General features: G+C 47.2%; 1 protein-coding gene across 2 annotated transcripts; it reads right to left on the bottom strand.

Annotated features, from left to right (window-relative positions):
* Positions 1–8,809: 8,809 nt before the first annotated feature.
* On the bottom strand, positions 8,810–13,492 carry AP5S1 (adaptor related protein complex 5 subunit sigma 1). 2 transcript variants are annotated; one of them, XM_023737514.1, is made up of 3 exons: positions 13,301–13,492; positions 11,845–12,054; positions 8,810–10,328 (listed from the first exon to the last, which is right to left on the bottom strand). In XM_023737514.1, exons 2-3 carry the CDS (start codon positions 12,018–12,020, stop codon positions 9,902–9,904), a joined length of 603 nt encoding a protein of 200 aa, XP_023593282.1. In that variant the 5' UTR covers positions 12,021–12,054; positions 13,301–13,492; the 3' UTR covers positions 8,810–9,901. The 2 variants fall into 2 exon arrangements, with proteins under 2 accessions (XP_023593282.1, XP_004383131.2); XM_004383074.2 differs by lacking the exon at positions 13,301–13,492 and having other exon boundaries at positions 11,845–13,292.
* Between the last annotated feature and the right edge of the window lie 3,764 nt (positions 13,493–17,256).

The following is a 17,256-nucleotide window of genomic DNA, read 5'->3' as shown; positions in this document are numbered from 1 at the left end:
AAAATATATAGAAAACTTGAACAGCTCAGCAACAAAAAGACAAACAACCAAGTTAAAAAATGGGCAAAGGACATAAACAGACACTTCACCAAAGAGGAAATTCAAGTGGCCAACAAACACGTGAAAAGATGCTCAAGATTATTAGCCATTAGAGAGATGCAAATCAAAACTACAATGAGATACCATCTCATCCAGGCTAAAATGGCACTGACAAATAAAAACACACAGCAACAAATGTTAGCAAGGATGTGGGGAGACTGGAACCCTTACCATTGCTGGTGGGGCTGTAACATGGTACAACCACTAAGGAAAATCATATGGCACTTTCTCAAAATACTAGAAATAGAACTACCTTATGATCCAGCAATCTGACTCCTAGGCATATACCCTAGAGTCCTAACAGAGGTGATATGAACAGACATAAGCACACCTATGTTCATTGCAGCATTATTCACAATAGCAAAAAAAAAAAAAAAGTAAAGAGCCTAAGGGCCCTTCAGTGGATGGATGGCTCAGTAATATGTGGTATATACATACAATGGAATACTGTGCAACTAAAAAGAACAATGATGAGTCTGAGAAACATAACATGGATGGATCTGGGGGACATAATGCTAAGTGAAATAAGTCAATCACATAAAGACAAATATTGTATGATCCCTCTTTCAGAACAAGACAAGAATAGATATATATACAGAGACCAATGTTCATTGGTGGTTACCAGGGATGGGGGGGTGGGGAATCACTCTCTAGATCATAGATACTTGTTACTTTTGGTGATGGGAAAAGTAGCACAGGATGTGAGTGTAATGAGCACAGCTTGACCAAAGTAAATGATGCCACTAAGAAGTGCACAAGAGAAAAGGATGTTTGTGCCAAAGAATATGACATGTATAATTTGTCATAATTTGGCAACAAAACCAACAATAACCAAACAACAAGTACATGGCCACGTATGCAGGTGTATAGGCATATATGTGTACTGGTAGGTATAGGTCAGTACATATGTGTACATAGATAGAAGTATCTACATGTGCACATATGTACAGATATGTATGTGTACACATGTATATTCATAGAGGACACAGCTACAGTTTCTTCTCAGATATAACCTTGCAAGAATGGTTTTCTGGGTTTGAAGGCTTAGTCTCATGGGACAACTTAGTCAACTAGCACCACAAAGTTCACATTCTGTATCCTAGTGAGGTGAGTAGCATCTGGGGTTTTAAAAGCTTGCAAGCAGCCATCTACGATACAACTATTGGTCTCTAATCACTGGGAGCAAAAGAGAAAGAAGGAAACCTAAGTCTCAGAGAAGAAACTAGTCTACAGGGCTAATAGTCTACACAAGCCACAGCCTCATCTACCCTGAAACCGAAGAACTAGATGGTGCCCATCTACCACTACTGACTGTTGTAATCAGGGTCACAACAGATGGACCCTGATAGAATGGGAGAAAAATGTGGAACAGAACTCAAATTCTTAAAAAGTCCAGACTTACTGGACCAGTTGAGGCTGGAGGGCTCCCTGAGACTATTGCCCTGAGATGCTCTTTAAACCTTGAACTGAAGCTATCCCTTGAAGTCACCTTTTAGCAAAACAATAGATTGGTACACAAAATAAAGGGTATTACCCATGAGTATGGGGCTCCATTAAAAAACCATCTATATGAGACCAAAAGGTCAACGATTACTCTAAAGCAAAGATGAGAAGACAAGGGGGGCAGGGAAACTAAAGTACTGGAAACGGAACAACCGGAATGCAATTAATGAGAATGCTGACATGTTGTGAAAAATGTAACTGTCAGTGAACAACTTGTATAGAAATTGTCAAATGGGAACCTAGTCTGCTGTGTAAACTTTCACTGAAAACACAATAAAATATTATTAAAAAGAAAACAAAGCCAGTGTAGAAAGCAAGCCAGCATGACTCTGAATACAGTGGGACTTGTATCAGGGACCTTGCAGATGCTACATGATTGCCTCCTTTGCTGTAATGTACAGCTTATCTTCTGGGAAAGGGACATGTGGTCCTGGCAGTACCATCATTGGGCGGTAACAGTCTATTGTTTCTATCTGCTTCCCATAAGAAAGATAAACTTGTTACTTGGTGATGTTGCAGGGACCCTGGCCACAAGGGACTCCAATAAACCACCGATTCATTCATTTGTTCATTTATTCATTCAATATATAGTGGGTGCCTACTATGTGCAGAGTCCCTGGGTGGTGTAAACAGTTAATGCCCAGGGCTGCTAACCAAAATCCTGGAGGTTGGAGTCTACCCAGAGGCACCTTGGAAGAAAGGACTGGCAACCTACTTACAAAATTCAGCCACTGAAAACCCTGCGGAGCACAGTTCTACTCTGACATACGTGGGGTAGCCATGACTTGGAATCCACTTGATGGCAACTGTTTTTTTGTTTGTTTGTTTGTTTTGTTTTTTTAACTATGTGCCAGGTACCGTGCCAGGCATTGGGTATAATGCAGAAAACAAAAGAAATACAATATAAGCCCTCCTGGAGGTTGTAACCTGATGGGAAAAAGAAACATTGAACTAAATAATACACAAATAAACATATATCATGGGGGAAGCTGTTGAAAAATTAGTACAGCTACTTCTGCTTCTTAAGGAGAATACATCGTTTATCTCTGGGAGGAGACATCTTTTTACGGTCCCCTTCAGCTTACAGATATTAATGGGAAAGGAAGTCTTGCCTAAGAACTTAATCATGTTCCATAAGAGTCTGCAATCAAAGCAGGGTTGGAAATGTGCTTTGAGCTGCTAGAGATGGAGTACCAGAACAATGTTTTCCTTTCTCTCTTTTTAAGCGGTGTCTTAGTCATCTAGTGCTGCTGTAACAGAAATACCGCAAGTGGATGGCTTTAACAAAGAAATTTATTTCTTCACAGTAAAGTAGGCTAAAAGTCTAAATTCAGGGCATCAGCTCCAGGGGAAGTCTTTCTGTCGGTCTTCTCATCAACCTTTCCCTACACTAGGAGCTTCTCCGCGCAGGGAACCCTGGGTCCAAAGGACGGGCTCTGCTCCTGGCACTGCTTTCTTGGTGGTATAAGGTACCCCCTTTGTGTCTCTGCTCGCTTCTCTCTTTTATATTTCAAGAGACTGCCTCAAGACACAATCCAGTCTTCTAGATTGAGGCCTGCTTTACTAACTGCCGCTTATCCTCCCTCATTAACGTCATAGAGGCAGGATTAACAACATATAGGAAAATCACACAATACCAGGAATCATGGCCCAGCCAAATTGATACACATATTTTTTGGGGGACGTAATTCAATCTACGACAAGTGGGCACAGCTATGAGTCTTAGGATATCAAAAGGTAGGCCTCGAACCAAGTTGGGTGAGGGATGGAGCCTAAACTGCTCAGTATGAGCAGGAAATCAGAAATAAGGTTGCTGGAGACCAGAGAGAAGAGAAGGGAGCACTCTGAAAGTTGAGGACGGGAGGCTGAGGCCCAGCTGGGGATGAGGAGTGAGAAAATCCCCACGGGGAGAATGGTTACAAGACTTGGAGGAATGGGAGTGTCTAACAATCGATTCTAAGGTTTGTGCTCTATCGTTCCGTAAGATGGTGGTGTTGCATACCGTCGAGTCGATTCTGACTCATGGCAACCCTGTAGGACAGAGTAGAACTACCCCATAGGGTCTCCTAGGCTGAAATCTTCTGGGGAGCGGATCACCAGGTCTTTTCTCCTACAGAGCTGCTGGTGAGTTCCAACTGCTGACCTTTCAGTTAACAGCTGAGCACTTAACCATTGCACCACCAGGGATCCTTAGCTCTCCTCTATCCTCCCTAAACATTAGTAGAAGTCTACTATACCCAAGTGCCTGATTCTTTGGCGGCATCAAGAGAAAGACTGTGTATTCAGTGTTTCGAAAGACATAGCAAGACAGCAAGAACCACATACCCTGAGACACAGAGAAACTGGCAGAAAATTAGAACAAGTGATGCCCAGGAGACATGTAAGTCCCATGAGAACCCCCAGAGATGCTGGGGGTACTACTGGGTGTCCCACTGTAGGTAAGGTGGGAGCTCAAGCAACTTGCATTTGAATACTAAGGGATGGGCCAACTTCACAAGGGTGAAAGATTTCTAACTACTCAGAAGACAGATATCTGGAGTACATTAGTGAGCCTCATGAACTTCACAGCCTCAATTAAACTCAACTGGGCCCAGTCAGGCCTTTATTCCCAGCCTTGCTCACTGCAGTTCCTACCCCAATGCAAATAAGAGATACACCTTCAGGAAGTGATTTTTCTTTTCTGGTGCTTTCTGAGATCTAGTGCATTAAAAAGATTAAGGGAAGAAAAAAAATAGGTATAGAAAATAGGCAAAGGAGAGCCAACTGATGCATAATTGGAATCCTCGAAGAGAACAAAGCAATGAAATACATTAGCTATTTAAAGATAAGGGGCAGTGAGTTTATCTTAATGGTGGTGGAATAATTTGGAAAAGGATATTAAGAATGGTTGCACAACTTGAAATGTTTCGGACATAAAAAAAGGACTTCAATCTACATTTGAAAAAGACACTATGAGATATAGTCTAGTAATGTTGTTATTAGTTGCCATTGAGTCAGCTCTGACTCATAGTGACTGTTATAGATTGAATTGTATCCCCCTCGAAAAAATATGTGTCAGCTTGGCTAGATCACGCTTCCAGTATCGTGTGATTTTCCTATGTGTTGTAAATTCTATCTCTATGATGTTAATGAGGCAGGATTGGAGGTAGTTATTTTGATGAGGCAGGACACAATCTACAAAATTAGGTTGTATTTTAAGTCAACCTCTTTTTAGATATAAAAGAAAGAAGCAAACAGAGAGACAGGAGGACCTCATACCACCAAGAAAGTAGTGGCAAGAGCAGAGCGTGTCCTTTGGACCAGGGGTCCTTGAGCTGAGAAGCTCCTAGACAAGGAGAAGATTGATGACAAGGACCTTCCCCCAGAGATGACAGAGAAAGCCTTCCCCTGGAGCTGGTGCCCTGAATTCGGATTTCTAGCCTCCTAGACTGTGAGAGAATAAAACTCTATTTGTTAAAGCTATCCACTGTTATAGCAGCATTAGACAACTAAGACAGAATTTGGTATCAAGGGTGGGGTGCTCTAACAGATACCTAAAATATGGAAGCAGTTTTGAAGCTGTGAATGGATAGAGGCTGGAAGACTTTTAAAGTGCCTAACAGTAAAAGCCTAGATTGCCTTGAAGAGACTGTTGGTGGAATTATGTACATCAAAGGCAATTCTGCTGAGGACTCAGAAGGAAGTGAGGAGGGCTGTTACACTGGAGACGGCATAGACAGCGAGAAGCTGTAGCAGAACCAGGAGACCAGCATGAGATAGCACTGGAGCCAATCCATGGAACGAAGAGAGGTGAGTGCCTTCAGGGGGGCAAGGAAACTAAAGGACTGGAAACTGTGTAACAGAACAAAACATTGCTCCGTCCTGTGCCATCTTCATGACTGTTGGATATTTGAGCGCATTGTTGCAGCTATTGTGTCAATCCATCTCATTGAGGGTTTCCCTCATTTTCACTGACTCTCTACCAAAATTTAAAAATGAAGAATCTGTAGGGCACCCAGGCAAAATGATCAAGCAGAAAAGCTCCAAAATTTTTTTGAACTTAGAACAATATAGACATATGAGGTCATGTAGAAATAAGGAATCAAAGAGGAAAAAACTGAAACTGTAGAATTTCTAGAAAATATCAATAGTGTCAAAACCTATGGGATACAACTGAAGGAGTGGTCAGAGAAGAATTCTTAACTTTAATGTTAACATCACTAAAAAAGATTGAAATAATTCAACTATCTCAAAGATTAAAATATGTACATGGGGCTTGTAAATTAATCTACACCTGACAGAACTTTTTAAAAATGGTATTTTGTTTAAATTTCTATTCTGAAGAACTGTCTGCTTTCCCAAAGACAACTTGCTACCCTTATTATTATTGTTGTCAGTTTGGGAAAATATTGGCTGAACTTGGGTTCCTAAGGCAACTGGAGGTGTAGAAAGTTCAAACCTACCTTTTGATTATTAAAGAATTTGGGATGTTAAAAAAAAAAAAAAAAGACTGAAAACAGAAGAATTGTCATTAAAAAAAAACTCATTGCCATCGAGTTGATTCCAACTCATAGTGATCCTATAGGACAGAGTAGAACTGCCCCAGAGGGTTTCCAAGGAGCACCTGGTGGATTTGAACTGCCAACGTTTTGGTTAGCAGCCGTAGCTCTTAACTACTATGCCACCAGGATTTCAGAGGGAGACAAACCAAATGAAAACGGAAGGAAGCAATGAGTTTCTGTTTATGGTGATAGGAATTCTGGCATTGACTAAGGGTAATCGCTGCATATTAATACAACCGATCTCACTAAGCTGTATACCTAAAAGAGGTTGGATTGGTAAATGCTGGGTTGTATATATATTTACAACAACAAAAAAGAGCAGCTGTGGTTACAGCTTATGTACAAACATCTGGTTTCTTGATTTGGAGATTTAGGGTCATGGTCTTGTGGGAAAATCCAGTCAATTGGTGTAATATTATTTTTAAAGTCTCTTTTCTACTTACCAGTTTGGGTAGATAGTGTCTAACTAGTGTCTGGGGTCTTAAAAGCTTGCACACAGCCATCCAAGGTACAATTGGTCTCTATTTGCCTAGAGCAGCAGAGAAAGGAGAGTCAGGAATTGGAGGAGGAATTGGAGTATGGGGCTAATTGCGTCCACGAACAACTACTGCCTCCTCTGCCACGAGACCAGAAGAACTGGTTGGTGCCTGACTGCCATTACTGAATGTTCTGATCAAAGATTCTATAGAAGAATCCTGATCAAAAGGGGGGGGGGAATATGTAACAGAATTTAAAATTATCATGGATCCAGACTTTCTGGAGCCATTGAAGCTGGATTAAACCCCTGAAACTATTGCCCTGAGGTAATCTTTCAACCTGAAACTAAAAATATTCCCCTGAATTTTTCTTTAAACCCAACAATAGCTTAATTAGTAAAGAATGTCTGCCTTAAGCATTGTATTCTTTTAACGAATGTACGTGATCAAATTGACAACAGCAACTCAAAAGGTTAGATGAAAAGCTTAGGGGCAGTGAGTTTATCTTAATGGTGGTGGAATAATTTGGAAAAGGATGGTGAGAATGGCTGCACGACTTGAAGAGTGTAATCAATGTCACTGAATTGTACGTGTAGAAACTGTGGAAGTGGTGTGTTTTGCTATGTACTTTTTCACCAAAAAAAGGTGGGGGGAAAAAAAAAAGCAGAAGGAGTTAACGAAAATAAAAGCAGAAATCAATGCATAATATTGGCTTTTATTTCTTAAGTTGGGTACTTGGATGCTCATTATATAATTTTAAACAAATTCTGAGCACTTTTTTGTAAGGCTGAAATATTTCACAACAATTTTCAGGTTAGGTAAACTATCTACATGATAGATAAGAATAGAAAAGAATAAGGATGCTATTTATATACTGCTATAAAAAGATCTCCGGGATACACTGTTTAGTGAAAAAAGCAAACACAGAATCCTATACATAATAATAGGCTGCCTTTTGTGTAAGAAAATGTTGTGGAGCAGAAAGTAGACTAAGAACACATGTTCATATGCATTGTATTTATAAAAAGAAAAAACTGGAGATATGTAAGAAACCTAGAAAGCTATTATCTATGGGAGGATTGGGAGGAACAAGGTGGATGGGGTGGGAGTAAGGTTTCTCAGTGGAAACGTTTTTATCATTTTGATGTCTGAACCATGAGAATGTATTACGTATTCAGAAAATAAAATTTAATTTTTAAAAAAATCTTTAAAAGTCAAGGCCACTTTAATTGCTTGAATAAATGTACAGAGCCTGATTAAGGGGTCACCAAGTGTGACATCTGACAAACAAGCATATGTTAAACGTTTACAATAAAGTCTATGAACAATTTTTTAAAAGATAAGCATTGAACTCTGGTGGACACGCTGGGCAGCAGTCTGCAGTGCCACAGGATTAGAAAACCACTCTGCCCTGAAGCAGATGTGACAATGCAGGCCTCTTTAGGTCTCCGAGGACAGAGGGTGATTTGTGGTACTCTGTGACAGAGAAGATGGCCTCATGCCAACGGGGCGTGGTGGGGGTGGTAGGAGGCATGGCCAGTGGCCTTGGCTGCAGACCTGAAAGGACAAAATCCTGATCATCAGTGCTGCCTCCTAAGTGGGCATGGGAGAGCCAGACTGGGAGCCAAAGGGCAAGCATGAGGTGGGGCCTACACTGGGCACCTGCACCTGTACCCTGACTACCTGGGACGAGGCTCATCCAGCCCATGCCAAGAAAACCTCACCTCCAGGTAACAGGCAGATCATGAAAATGTATGCGAATTAACTTTTATTTCCAATGTAATAATTTTGAACCACCACTAGAAGCTGCTGATTAAAGATCCCCTAATATCCCCTAAATACGGAGCCCTGGTGACACAGCTGTTAAGAGCTTGGCTGCTAACTAAAACGTCAGCAGTTCAAATCTACCAGCCGCTCCTTGGAAACCCTATGAGGCAGTTCTACTCTGTCCTACAGAGCTGCTGTGAGTTGGAATCCACTTGACGCCAACAGGTTTTAATATCCCACCCATATCCCTTTGAGCCTTACCATTGTGCAGCAGGCCAGCTCCAAACTGCCTGAGGGCTTTTTCTGGGGGCAGAAAGATCCAGGGAATTTCCCACCTCACTGATGGGAATAAGTGGAGAAAAAGCCCATCCCTCTCACCACTCAGATGAGATCAGAGGTGAATGTTGTACACTGGTCCCCAGAGGTCCCCAGAAGGACTGAGCTCCCTCCCCACAGTGGTAACTGGCTGCCTTGCCTTCTCTTCCTTTCCTCAGCTCATTTCCCTAATCCCCCTTCAGTGCTTCCTTGGATCACCTCCCACATCAACCACTTGCACACAATCCTTGCCTCAGGCTCTGCTTCTCAGGAATTCATACCAACCCACTACCTGTAATGCTCATTTTGGCAAAGGAAGCAAGCACCACATCCACAGTGGGTAGATAAGGAGACAGACATTATCCGGGGGATGACAGATGGAGGCCTCCCAAGAAGCCTCTTAGGGGCAACAAGGAGTTTATCCTCATCGTTGAGCATGAAGGCTCAGACCCCCATCCAGAGAGGCGCTCATTCACGGGGCAGATGTGCATTAATCAAACTCATGGAAACAGAGGGTGAAATCACACAGCCGGAGTTTTTAATTCAAAATGAGAATGATGATGACACTGAGGCCAGGTCATTCACATCCACCTAACAGACACCTTCTCTCCCTGCAGATGAGGGAAGCCCAGGATCATCTGGAGACATGGGGTCAGAACCTAAGAAACGACAGAATCCCCCTGCGAAGGCATTTTTCCGAAATGTGGCAGGACTTGACTCTGAGCAGGCCTTGCTGACAAAATCCTTATTGATGATGGTCCACAGTGGGTGCAGAGGCAGGGTCTGTCCACATGGAGGCACAGCTCCCCCAACCCGGTTAAATGACTGAGTTTGAGAAGGTGAGGTGGGCTGAGTTCCAGGCAGCCCTTCCTCACTGCTGCAGTACTAGCGACTGGCAGAGGTGTGTGCAAGGCTGGCTGGCAGGGACGGGGAGAGGCGGATCAAGGAGCAGTGCAGTGGGCCCAGTGCAGGGTCTGAAGGAATCACGCACCTGCTGTAAGCACATGATGCTCTGTAATTCTGCTAAGCCTGGGGTCAGGCAGAGCCCTTGCCACCACACACATCCACTTGTCCTGTGTGTGCTGGCACATCAGAGCTGGGTACAGTTAAGCAGGAAGCAGATGTCACGCTTCACCTGGCTACATCGGTCCTCTGTCCTCCCTCCCTGCCCTCCTGGGCAGCCTCATCCTGACGAGGGGGTCAGAGGGGCCAGGCAGCACTGAGCTCCTTCTCCAGACCCTGGACAAGCTGGTCATTGAGGAAGAGCAGCTGACCATGGGGCAGGAAGCGGGTGAGAATGGCCTCAACACGGTCTGCCCGCAGCAGGAGGTTGGCACTGGGGGCCAGCAGGCGGAGGTGGTCAAAGAGGAAGCGTGTCAGCAGCCGGAGAGTGCCCTCGGCCAGCAGCAGGTTCTCGTGGGCATCCAGCACCAGTGCAAAGCCTAAGGAGAGCACGCCTAGCCAGACCACCGTCCGTGGCTCCTGGAAAGGGTCCCCTGCCGCCAGGCGGAAGGCACCATGTGGGGCCTCGTGCAGGGATGTTGGCTCATCCGAGGACTGGGGCGGCAGGTCCATGGGGGAACGGCCGGATGCCTGCTGCTGCAGCCGGCACATGGACTCCACCTGCCTGGGAACAGTGGGCAGATCAGGCCAACAGTGAGGGGCCTGGTGAGGCTACCACCGCAGCCCACATGCACATGGACATCCATCATCCTCATAACCACCTCTGGGGCCGGGAGCTGCCCCATTTCTCAGATGAGAAAACTGCGGCCCAGAGAGACTAACTGACCTGCCCAGGGCCACATGGCCAGGAAGCACTTCACTCCATTTGGCCAAGAGAAAGGACATTTTGAAGACAGCTTCTGGGGCTGGAAAGGAAACCCAGGCAGAAGATCCTGGCCCACCTGCTTCACAGAGGCCTCCTCACCATAAAGACAAGCAGGTAATAAGTGGAATAAAAGACGTCACCCAACCTGAGCTGTCCAACCTCTCCTCCCTTGTCTGATCCTGCAACCCACTCCAAAAAAAAAAAAAAGCTTTTGAATCCACCCTCTGATCCTTCCTGAATTGCCTTCCACTTTGGTCCCTGAACAGGCTGGTTTCAAAGGCATTTGCTTGGCTTCCTGTGCTACAGAGAAGGGGAGGAGGCCGCGAAGAACAAGGGGAGGGGTTGGGGGCAGCAGACTGGCACAGGATCACTCCAAGAGTGTTAACCATCCCCCACCAACACACACAGAACACAGAGGGGCCAGAAGACTCTGGCCCCTGCTGGCTCTGTCTGAGCCCAGGGAGCAGGGGAGGTTCTAAGGCCAGCTACCCCAGTCTGGAACAGTCTTTCCCAAACTGTGCTCTGTGGAACACAGGCCTTCGGGAGGCTCTGAGCAGAGTCCCCACGTACCACACTCTCCCCCCTCCTCAGAGATTCACAGAGTCTACAGGAATACTAAAGGCCCTGAGAAGTTCTGCACTGCAAAGCATTTTTAGTCTGTACCAGGGTCTGCCTGCCTACACTCACATCCAGTTCTGCTGCTTTCTAGCGGTGTGACCTTTGGCAGGTTAAGCTCCTTAAGCTCTGTCTCAGTTTACTTATCAGTAAGGTGGGGATAATAATTGTACCTACCTCAAAAAACTGTTACAGGATTAAAAGAGTTAATATTCATGATATGCTCAGAAAAGGACTCAGCACATAATTTCCTTCTTTCCAGCTGCTGTTGAGTCAATTCTGACTCATGGCAACCCCATGTGTATCAGAAAGGAACTGTGTTGCATAGGGATTTCAATGGCTGATTTTTCAGATGTAGATTGCCAGGCCTTTCTTCTGAGGCATCTCTGTGTGGACTCAAACCTCCAACCTACAGTTAGTAGCTGAGTGTGTTAACTGTTTGCACCACCCAGGGACTCCTCGGCACCTAATTACAGGCTCAGTGAATACTAACCATAATAATAATAACAATAACATCATTATTATTTCTTTAACCCTTTTTTGTCTAATACTTAAGAACAACTATGGAAGACCATTTGGGAAACACTTCTCTAAAACTTCGTCTCTGCTTCTTTGTCCTGCCATTTCCCTGTGCTGCCCAGAAAACTACCACAATTAGGCATGTGTTGGATGAAAGCCCGGGTCTGGGCTAGGCAGTTACCTGGCCACGGCCAAAATCTGCTCCTTGCGAAGCAGCCTGTCCCTCTCGGCACCATGTGGCCTTGGGTCATCAGGTGACTTCTCAGCAGCAAAGACGCAGGAATAGAGCACTCGGCAGAAGCCTGTGTCCTCGGCATGTGGGGCCCGCAGGGTGTGGATGAGGAAGGCGTGGACCATGGCTCCCAGGCAGGTGTGCAGGGAAGTCAGAGACCTCGGTGAGATGAGAGTGAAACCCCACCTGGGGGCGCCCGCAGAAAGGGTCTGGCCTAGCAGGATCTGTGAGTGTGACCTGTTTGCCCACCTAAGACACATCCCAGCCTCTGAATAATGGTGCCTGGTCAACGTCACCTTTGGTGTTCCTACCAATAACCGAGCCTAATGGTGGAGAAACTCAGACAACTCCAAACCTAGTTCTACAAAACGAGTGGCCAGGAATGTTCACAAATGTCAAAGACATGGGAGCCAAGGGAAAACTGAGGAATTGCTCCAGATTGAAGGAGACCTGCCAGCTGAACACGTGTTCCTGGATTGGCTCCTGGATCAAGAAAAAGGTAATTTCAATAAAGGACGTTATTAGGACAACTGGAAAAACTTTGAACGTGGACTATGGGTTAGATATGGGTCAGTCTTGATCAATGTTAATTTCCTGATTTTGAATGTAGGAGGGTGTCCTTTTCTTAGAAGTTGCACACTGGTGTATTTAACAGTTGTTGATGTTAGTTGCTGTAGAGTTGATTCCAACTCATGGCGACCCCATGTGTGCAGAGTAGAACTGTTCCATAGGGTTTTTGGAGCTGCGACCTTTAGGAAGTAGATCGCCACGCCTGTCTTTCAAGGCGCCTCTGTGTGGGTTCAAACCTCCAACCTTTTGGCTAGTAGTGCAGCGCTTAACTGTGTGCGCCACCCATGGGCTCCTGTATTTAGGGGTAAAAACCCACTGCTGTCAAGTCGATTTTTACTCATAGGAACGCTTTGAGGGTAGAACTGCTCTATAGAGCTTCTAAGGAGTGGCTGGTGGATTCGAACTGCCTACCTTTTGGCTAGCAGCCAAGCTCTTAACCACTGCGCCACCAGGGCTCCATATTTAGGAGTAAAGAAGCATAATATCTGTAACTAACTCTCAAACGGTCCAGGATGGGAAAAAAAAAAAAAGAAAAGAAAAATAAAGCAAATGCGGCAAGATATTAACAACTGGTGAATCTTATTAAAGGGTATACGAAAATTCTTACAATTTTCTGTAAGTTTGAAATTATTTCAAAATAAAGATTACTAAATAATAATGGTATCTGAGTTTGGCTGGCCCAGTGACCGGCCAGAAAGGCGGGGCGGAAAGGCAGCGGGTACACAACAAGCAGATATCTATACTCAAGGCTAAATAGATCATCGATCTAAAATTGGTCAAAACGAAGGTTTGCGAATGCGCTTTGAGAACCTGAGCCCAGCGATCCGACACTTACCTCCGGTGACCCTCCAGCCGCACGAAAGGTGCGTCAACAGCCCTCGACAACAGGTGCCCCTCCACCAACGGAAAAATGGTAGCGGCCAAGACTCCCTTACGTCACTGCATCGCGCAACCCTGAGTCGCAATGTACTCTGGGGGTTGTAGTTCTTTACTCCAGTCAGCTTGGCCAAAGAGGGACATCCGTCCCTGAGCGTTCCGACCCGGGCGGCTGTCTTCTAGGCGTTGCATTCACCCTTGCTTACGAGTCTGCGGACTTCTAGTAACCGGCCGCTCCACCTGGCGGCAGGGTGAGCAATGGCAGCGGCGCGGCCCGTCAGCGCCTGCGCACGCTTGTTTGCGCACGCGCACGAGCATGGCGCGCTCGGCGTGGGCGGGGCGGGCCTGTTTGGATCGTGGTGCAAGGGGTGCGTGGCGGTGATTTCCGACGGCTGACCTCGGGCCATGGGTGATTTCTACCGTAGGACCAAAGACACCTGCTCCGAGCTCAGTGGGGTGGGGGCCACATCGGTCACTCCCAGAAAGGGTACGCAGGGTCCCCGCTCGAAGCCCTGGGCAAACCTAACCCCACGTCACCGACTCCGGCGACCGCGAGGGGGCGCAGCCGCCCGACAGTGACCCCGCGCAGGGACTTTCCGGAAGAAATCGAGTGGCCGTGTCGCTGCCAGTGGGCTGGATTAGGACCCGCCGAGGCGCCTCCCAGCCTTATGAGGCGTGTGGGGCCGCGGGTGGACCCAGGGTTCGGGCCGGAGCAGCCTGGAGGTGTGGGGCTGGCTAAAACGCAGATCCCTGGGCTTTGCCCCTGGAAATTATGATTTTGGAGGGAAATTGCATACTTAGGCAGTTTCTTGGGGGATTCTGGGTTGTGGGTTCCTGCAGTGGGTTAAGGCTTGGGCCGGGTTTGGAGTCGAACGATTTGAACGCCGGTCCCATTCCTGTCACTAGCTGTGTGTCTCTGGCAGGTTAGTTGACCTCCTGGGGCTCCAGTGAAGCCCCATAGGGTTAGTAGGGCCGACCATTTTTCCCTTTCATACTCCCACCTCCAACAAGCTTTCTCGCTTGAGCGAGACCATGTCAGGTATAGTGAAGAGACTTATATGTTAGACCCAAAAAGGGCACTGCCGGCCACCAGCCTCTCAGCTCTGCAGTGGGGGAAAGCCCAGACTTGGAGGCTTGGCGCTGGGGGCTTAGCCAGCCTCACTGCCTGCCCTGGGTGCTGCACACACACTCCCATACCTCACGGCAGGCGTGTGACCCTCCTGTAGCTCACCAGATGGGGCCCAGCGTTCTCTGCCGCAGAGCCCTCCACACTGGCTGCTCCCTCTTCCTAGAATGTCCTTTTCTCCCTTTTCTTACCCTCAAAATGCACTCAGACCAAAACTCGGGGAAGCTGTCCTGCCTGGGCTGTCCATTGGCATTCGGCTGCCCCCTTTGCATCCATGGTGAGTCGGCCTGCGGTGGTGATGTCTCCCATGGGGTACACCCAGGGTATCGTACCCATCTTCACTCCCCAGGGCCACGTACAGGGCAGGACTGGGGCCGATGAGAGCACACTCCTTGGTAACTGTAGAAATGAAGGGAAGGGCAGGGCAGCCCAGACAGGACCCCAAGAACCAGGACCCTCCAAGGGAGTGTACTTGGGCCCGTCAGACCATAGAACCTGGGACTGGGTGGAAGGGAGGCTTAAGGAGGTGATGGGAGCTGATGAGGGGATGTGGGTGTTTTGACTACAGCTACAACATACACATGTAACTGTAGGTGGAGAAGTGGGCCCCAGAGACACTGCAGGACCTCGGCCACAGGATGGGGGGCGATGTTGGCTCAGTAGGAACAGTTCCTGATCCAGGGCCTCATCCCTATCTCTGTCAGCCAGGCCTCATGTCTGCCAGCTGATTACAGTGGAGAGCTGGCAGCGGGTTCCGGTTACTGGGACCACAGAAGGGTGCCTCGCCAGCCCCACCTGGCGTCTGGGAACGTGGTATTCAGGCCTCTAGGAGACCTGCCTTGTGTGGGGTGGGTGGAATAAATAGGCCTGAATCACCTACCCTGGAGGGCAGTGAGGGGCCCAGGTGAAGGTGGCATCAGGGAGGTCTTCCTCAGCCTTGGTGAGGGAGAGTCTTCCCTGAAGGTTTTGCTGGGAGGCTGCTTGCAGGTATGCTCTGGGAGATCCCTTCTCCTTGGCCATTGGCCTCGCTTGGGTCCAGCCAACACTTGTGAGAGCGTGTATGCTAGGCACCATCTGAATGTGCACTGATGCTGGCTCAGACAGTGTTTAAAACAGCCCTGCAGTACCTATGCAGGAGACCTGCTCTGTGCTACTCTGCGCTGGGACCCAGCAGTCCCACCCCTGGAACGTACCTGAGCAAAGTGAGGGCTAATGTCCACCAAAAGACCTGGACTAGAATATTCATAGCAGCTTTCTTAATTGCCCCAAACTGGAAACTATGCAAATACCCATCAGCAAGGGGATGGCTAAGTAAATTGTGGTATGCTCATACAGTGGAATACCATGCAGCGATGAAAGAGAATAAACTGCTAATACATGCATCGTGGATGTATTTCACTCACAGACACACTGAGTGAAAGAAGCCAAACACAAAAGTGTACGTAGCATGTGACCCTGCTCATAGAAAAGGTACAAAACCAGGCAAACCTGGTCACAAGTCAGAATGGTGGTTACCGTTGGGGAGAAATCATGGAGGGGCACAAGGAGGGTTTGGGGGCCAGCTACATTCTGGGTCTTCATCTGGGTGGTGATTAGGGGGTGTGGACTCTTACGTGCATTTTTCTGTATGTTTAATTCACCAAAAACTTTAAATCAAAGGTGGGAACCCCAGCCAGCAGGTAGCACTGCCCGCCTCCCTCTCAGTCTCATATATGACTCGTGTCCATCCACGGACTGTGATGTCTCACTAAGATGACAGTTGTTTACTTTGAAGTCTGGTTTTAATCTGTGAGCTAAGTATGTGATATCATCTTTCCCCTGCACTAGAAGAGCACAGGCTGTATTTGGGCCTGGTTAAGATTTTTAACATAAGAAGAAACTTTGGGCACAGCCTCTTAATTGACAGATGACTAAACAGGCTCAAAGCTGTTCCCCGAGGTGGCTGATGTCACACAGCACAATGCCAAGCCGAAGGTGGGGCCTGAGAACCTCTGTGCCTAGGGCATGAGCTCTGCTCCCCGTGGCAGCCAGAGTGGAGGTAAGACAGGCTGGAGACAGACTAGGAGGGTGGAGGACTTGAACAAGAGTGAGTAGGATGGCATGTCCTGAAAGAAAGGCAAATGTGCCACTGTCCGCTCATTGAGGTGTTCATTGCTCATTCTGCTAGGCCTGTCCTCTGGGTGCTTAGAGTGTCCAGCAGGCTCTGTGCAGACAGGTACAATAGCCAAGACAGGAGTGAAGAGAGAGGACCAGCAGATTCAGGAGAGGAACCCTGGAGGAATAATCTGGGAAGGCAACATGGAGGAGGTGGCATCTGATTCGGGATTTCTGGAGAGGTAGAAGTGTAGCAGCTGCAGCCGGCAGGAAGGGCATCTGGATACATGGACTAGATTAGGGCAAACACAAGGGGTGGAGAGGAGCCAGCCTTCCTGGACTCAGGGTCCAGTGCCCTCCCTTCCTCATGTAGAAGACCCAGAGCCCAGTCAGAAATGCCTTCAAAGCCTTCCTAGCAGGTGGGGCACTACATGAGCCAGATCTGACACAGGCGGTAGGATCCACCTAGGTGGGGCCTCAGGAAAGCCATAATTTTCCAGATAAGGGAATGCCATTCCCTGACTTTTTGCCACCCTCAGCCATCTTGAGCCCCTAAAGTCAAAAGCCATATGCTGAGGACAGCGAGGCAGGAAGGGGCCTGGGTCCCCAGAGATGGCATAGCCATGCACCACTACTACAGCTGTCACCCCAAAGCTTTTTTGCTGAGTGAAGAGTATACACATTTATTTGGTTAA

The sequence above is a fragment of the Trichechus manatus genome, unplaced genomic scaffold (assembly GCF_000243295.1).
Source record: "Trichechus manatus latirostris isolate Lorelei unplaced genomic scaffold, TriManLat1.0 scaffold00104, whole genome shotgun sequence".
NCBI lineage: Eukaryota > Metazoa > Chordata > Mammalia > Sirenia > Trichechidae > Trichechus > Trichechus manatus.
This window is presented reverse-complemented; position numbering and strand designations above follow the sequence as displayed.

What these genes read in the sequence shown, in the direction of transcription:
- AP5S1 (XM_004383074.2), bottom strand. Translation starts at nt 12,155, where the DNA reads ATGTGTCTTAGGTGGGCAAACAGGTCACACTCACAGATCCTGCTAGGC. An exon ending in CAGATTTTGGCCGTGGCCAG is followed by an intron (nt 10,329 to 11,844) that starts GTAACTGCCTAG and finishes CACTGTTCCCAG; the next exon opens with GCAGGTGGAGTCCATGTGCC.